This window comes from Apaloderma vittatum, unplaced genomic scaffold (assembly GCF_000703405.1).
Source record: "Apaloderma vittatum isolate BGI_N311 unplaced genomic scaffold, ASM70340v1 scaffold44104, whole genome shotgun sequence".
Lineage (NCBI taxonomy): Eukaryota > Metazoa > Chordata > Aves > Trogoniformes > Trogonidae > Apaloderma > Apaloderma vittatum.
Window position 1 is genome coordinate 1 of NW_009714075.1, and position 5,999 is coordinate 5,999.

General features: G+C 39.4%; 1 protein-coding gene across 1 annotated transcript; it reads right to left on the minus strand.

The window, feature by feature from the left end:
• Nucleotides 1–2,140: 2,140 nt before the first annotated feature.
• On the minus strand, nucleotides 2,141–4,690 carry LOC104269658 (tyrosine-protein phosphatase non-receptor type 13-like; the record flags this gene model as incomplete). The annotated part of the gene is made up of 4 exons (XM_009868596.1): nucleotides 2,141–2,203; nucleotides 3,271–3,486; nucleotides 3,983–4,320; nucleotides 4,653–4,690. Coding segments are annotated over 4 exons (655 nt in total), but the record flags the coding sequence as incomplete, so codon positions are not given.
• Nucleotides 4,691–5,999: the final 1,309 nt, after the last annotated feature.

Consider the following 5,999-nt stretch of genomic DNA (forward strand, 5'->3'; position numbering starts at 1 on the left):
GCCACAGCATCTAAGTGCAAACACACCCCCAAAAACGTGATGAGGGTCTCGACGTCCAGGCATGCTGAAAAACAAGGACAGAAGGAAAATACCTTCTTTCTTCCTTTCACCCTAGTGCGGCAACTCTCCAGAAAAGAATGCACAATTGTGCATTTTTTTTTTCAGACACTGAAGAACAGAAGGACACTGAAATTTTAAAACATGCAGAACCTTTTTGTTGCAAATTTTTTAAAAAGTGCAGCAACCAATGAAGGATACCACCATAAGGCCAAGAAAAAATGTCATGAGGACACAAAAATACTCAGACCCACTAATCAGTGTACTTTTGGTATATTTATTATTTACAGAGTAGAGATGCCTAATCATTGATAAGGTTAGACACCTGATAATTCAGCTTTTTTGGTAAAAGTATATAAATATATACATGAAATTCTATGAAGTAAACATTATTATTAACTGTGATACTTACAGTAAACATTCACTACTATCCTTAAGCTAATCAGCATCTCTTAAAGCTTAAACGCTGATTTCGAGATACCCTCCATAAAATAGCTCTAATTGTACTAAAAGGGCAAAAATACTGTGCTATAAACAAGCTTTTTAAAAAGAAACTAGTAAAATGACTTTGTAATAAAGTTTGCCAGGATAAAAATACTGTGTCATCCCTCGCACTCCCCTACCCCATAAGAAACAAATACCCCCAAACAGTTGCGGAACTGCAGGAAGTATTGTAAGAGTACTTTTTTTTTCTTCTTTACTTTGTTTGTCTTTTTTAATTAAAATATTCTTATTTCGGTGTTTTATTTCATATTAAGGAAGCTGCAAAAAAATGCAGCTCATTAAATATTATTTACTGGTATACAAAAAACTCACATGTGGGTCCATGGGGCTGAAGACAGTGGTATTGTATAAGCCATCCCTCTTCCTTATAGCCATATACCTTATTCAGAATGATGGAGAGACTTTATAGAATAAAGACATTTGACAACTGAAGAAGGGGACTGGAAAAGTATTAGCAGAATAAAGAAAAAATGCAAGAGTCTCTGGTTTTCCTTGCTTCCTTATTTTAAAAGCACTCCTCCTTCAGTATTTTATTGGCCTCTCTGTTGTTCTTCATGCTGGAGATGATTCAGGACATAAAGGACAACTTGATAGCAGAAAATGTACTGATCCTAAAAGGAAACCACAGAACGTGTGAAAAATTCTTGCACCACCTAAGCAATTCACTCTCATGTGTGCTTCACAGGTACACAGCACTTGATTTCAATATTATTTCTACAGTTAGATAAAAGAGACACAAACGAAAAAACTCAGTGGTGAAATATGCAACCTCAACTTAAAAGAAATATAGGCACTCCCTTGCCACTAAAAATATATTTTTATACGGGACATTTAACCTCCTTTCACAACAAAACCATTCCAAGCAGAGCAAGCACTTTACATAAGTAGAAATGAAGACAGCAAGTGAATTTGAACACCTTGCATCAATAACAACTAATACAGAAAGCAGATGACAGTGCAACTTCTTATCTTAACCTCAGTGACAAACATGCTGGAGCTAGTACAGCTTTTGAGGTGTGAGATGGGGCTGATAGTCTCGTGGTTTGGTTTTAGCTTTTGGGGTTTGATTTTTTTTTAGTGCGGTTTATGTTTCTTGTTGGCTTTTTGTTTGTTATGTGGTTTTGTTCCTTTTTAAAAAAATCCCAACGATTTACCAATTCCTTCACATTCAAAGAAAAGTGCAAATTTTAACAAGAACCTTGTGACGTCCATCTCCGAGGTAAAGTTAATTAGCTCCAGATCTAGATGTTAGGCCTTCTCTTCAGTTTATAGTGCAGTTTTTAGTCAAAAAAGCTCAGCTGATTTCCTCCATAACACAGCCTTCTGAACATGAAAAATCCCAACTTTTTTTTTATTTAAAAGCCCCACAGATCAAAACAGCACAGTATGTTAAAAATTGCATGCATTTATAACTGTTAAATATGTACTACAACTCACTGGTATAATCAGATTTAATTTTCATGACAAACGTTGCATTAGAGGGCACAACGACAATCACTGTGTGCATCACAGAAAGCCTCCTGGCACATCAGAATTAGAATTCTGGTGTCTGTCATTTAGTGTATACCTGGGGACTCACCTCTGTCTGAACCATCCCATGCCTCTGCAGACGCATCGTGCGCACCAGGTCTGAGATATCAAACTACGAAAGGAAACAAGTTAAACATTCAAAAAACACATGCATATAAAGGAAACACCTTCAGCATCGAACGAAGGAATTCAACTAGGTACATTAAACCTAGTGGTGAAAAAAACTCACTACAGGCTATGCAAGTCTGCTAGATAACTAGCGTGAGCTGTCTCTGGTCAATATGGATGTGGCCCTCCTACATCAGATACCGTCCTTCTCTTGCTTTCTTTCTCTGTTCACAGGCTTTCTGGTTTACTCTTATTGAGAGCCAAGTATGCAGAAAGCAGAGCCAAAATAATATGTTTTTTATTCCCCATTGATTTATAAAGCTCTAGACATTTCATGGGTGCTTAGAAATTCTGCTAATCATGACCTAGCTCATCCTCTCTACAAATTCACAAAAAGATTTGCTATACCAGGCAAGTGAAGGACATAAATACAAGGAAGCTAGCACCCTCCTGTGGATCACACTACAAAGTGTATCCCTGGTTGCACTGGAAAAGTTAATTTACATACCTTCATCTCCATCTGAGATGTATGTACACTACGTTTTTGATTCAGTTGCCTAAACAGATACTTTGGTTGGCTTCTGGTTGCCCTCCAACATGGATCTCTGACCAACTGAGTGCCACAACTCCCAGCCCTAATGCCATTTAACATGATAGTTCTATTGAATATGCTCAGCCACGGAAGCATTTTAACTTTTCCTTCAACTGCCCGAGTCATCGTGGCAACACACTGCCATATGCCGGGAGTCTGCTACAGTAGCAGATGCCCTTGCAACATACCGCAGAATGTCTCAAGTGGCACCTAACAACGTTGGATTGCTGAAGTGTCAACAAACAGGACACTTAAAAAGATTCTGTGAGTTGCCCAAGAACCTGGGGCTCTTCTGCCCAAGGCTCATCAACAAAGAAATATTTCACAGGCACTGCTGCTCTGATTTACGCTACATTAAGACGTGGCCAGCATGCTACTCTGAAAAGCACGGCATATTATTTAAACAACTGAATAGATCCAATGGAACACATTTCCTACAAGTCAAAAGCACAGCTCAGCCCATTCTCTTGGGTACTCACATCAAGGTCTCTGCTGATCAACCCTAGAACAACGTCTATACAAATAAGGGTCCCCGACCGTCCAATGCCTGCGCTGCAATGAGTTACAATAGGTCCCGATTTGTAGACATGCCGCATGTAGGAGATAAAAGTAAGCAGGTCATCTGGTTGAGAAGGGGTGTCATGGTCAGGCCAGGCGATAAAGTTTAGATGGGAAATATGCCGTACTTCACCTGTCTGAGGTATAAAAACAACAGTAACAACAAAATTTAACACATCGTAAGAATAAAAAGACAAAAGGTTAAGTTCTCAAAGGTGACAGCCTCAAAAGAGTGGGATTTGCCCAGTGAAGGTGTTCTGTAACTCGGTAAAACACAATGAACCAGACAGACTGAATTATTCATGAATTTCATATTCCTAGATGAACAACAGTTCATATTAACCAAAGTTACGTTTCTGTGGCCAAAGGCACCTAAGGAGCCAAAATTTAAAGTCTCATTAGCATAATAAAGTCAACTCCTGGTGCAACTGCCTTTACCTATAAACGACACAGAGTAGTTCAGGCTGCAAAAAGGAAGAGTTGTCCAAGTAACGACCACTGGGCAAGGAGGAGAAGCCCTGAGTTACCTCTTGATGTAGACACTGGAACTGAAAGCAGGCAAGCCAGAAGTATGAGGATGAAAAAGCCAACACTCAAAAAGAATTCTCAGCATGCAGAATTAGTTTCACTTACCTGAATCTCTTCCAGCTCCAAGACCCTTATGATAAAGCCTTTCAGTTGCTGGAGTTGTACAAGAGCAAGTCGTAGTCTATCATTTATCATGGTGGTTTTATTAAGTACATCGGGCCAGTAACGCTGGCATTTTATCTTTTCTCCTTCAACCTCCTGAGTCATCATGGCAATCACAGTACAGTTTTGCTCCCAAACCATTTGCCAAAAATCTGCTACAGTAGTAGGGAGAGGTCCTTGACATGCAATGTAAACAAACTCTTCACTCCCCACGGGCATGCGAATGAAGCTGGCATTGATGTATCCACCTTCAATCCCAAGAGGTACTCTAGTGGTATCATCTGCAATTCCCACACAACAAAAATACCTCAGTGTTATGTGTGCACATAATTAAGCCCTTCAAGCAACAGAGACACTGAACTTTACACACTCACATAGTACTTACTTCCACAGATGCTTCTAGATTTTTTAAAAAATTTTATTTACGTTTTTTATTATTTTTAGTTTAAAAAATTAAATCACTACAATACTTGCTTTAGAATACTAATCAGTAGTTCTCTTAGAACAAAAAATAAGATGGCTAGTGGAGAAATCTAAATCAACAGACAGGTAGGACATGTGATTTGAACTGCAGCACCTCCGTGAGGTTGAATATTTCTCACTCAGAACTAACCTTCGTCATTTCTCACTTCTCCTCCACAGGTATCCCACCTAACAAACAAAATTTTGTTGCAGCAAATTTACTGACAATAGTAGACATGTCTAGTGTTCCAATTTTACATGGGTAAAACTGGAAAATTTCAGTCTGGCTCCATAAGTATCTCATTTAAGACATAGAATCTGCAGGAACAACTGAGGAATCTGTGAACATCCATTCCTACCTACTACGGTAGTCTACTGTTAACTGAACTTGAACTGCTTCATAAATGCTTGCAGATATAAATGTGCAGAAAATGAGTGGCAGATTTTTTTCCCTACTCAGTAGCAGAACTAGGATTGGGAATCCCACTTCTGATTCAATTTGTTTGATCATACAGGTGGTGACAATCAACAGTGAACTTCACATTAATTAGGACTTACAAGGAAGTATGTTTTTATATCTGTTCTTTTTTCTGTTCTCCTTTGCTTGTCCAATCAAACATTGATCCAAAGGTTTCAACTCCTGAAGGTTCTGTAGAGAAGCAATTACATGTGTGTTAGAAAGCACTGAATGGTTAAAAGTGTTAACAGCAGTTATGTAACCAAGTCTTCCACAGACAGAACCGTAAAAATTTAGAAAATCCTAATTAAGACATGCAAAATAATTCAGTCACACAAACGAATCTAATTTCACATAGCTAAGAAAATGCAACAACATTAAAAAACCCCAAACTAGTATCCAGTAAATACTTTATCTCATTCTGACAAAAAAGAGATCATGTAAGAGGTGATGGAACATCTTATCCTTGGCACTGTCTCTAGGCATATCAAGGATAAGAGGGTCATTAGGAGCAGTCAGCATGGCTTTGCCAAGGGGAAGTCATGTTTGACCAACCTGATAGCCTTTTATGAAGACATAACCAAGCGGATGGATGGTGGCCATGCAGTAGACATGGTTTATCTGGATTATCAGCAATGCATTTGACACCGTTTCTCACAGCTTTCTCATAGGTAAACTGAGGAAGTGTGGTCTGGATGACCAAGTAGAGAGGTGGGTCGCTAATTGGTTGAAGGGAAGAAGTCAGAGAGTTGTAGTCAATGGGGCAGAGTCCTGTTGGAGGCCTGTGTCTAGTGGGGTCCCTCAGGGGTCAGTGCTGGGGCCAGTGCTTTCCAATATATTCATCAATGACCTGCATGTGGGATTAGAGAGCGCTGTCAGCAAGTTTGCTGATGACACAAAACTGGGAGGAGTGGCTGACACACCAGAAGGCTGTGCTGCCATTCAAAGAGATCTAGACAGGCTAGAGGGCTGGGTGGGGAGAAATCTAATGAAGTTCAGCAAGGGCCAGCGTAGAGTTTTACACTTGGGAAAGAACAACCC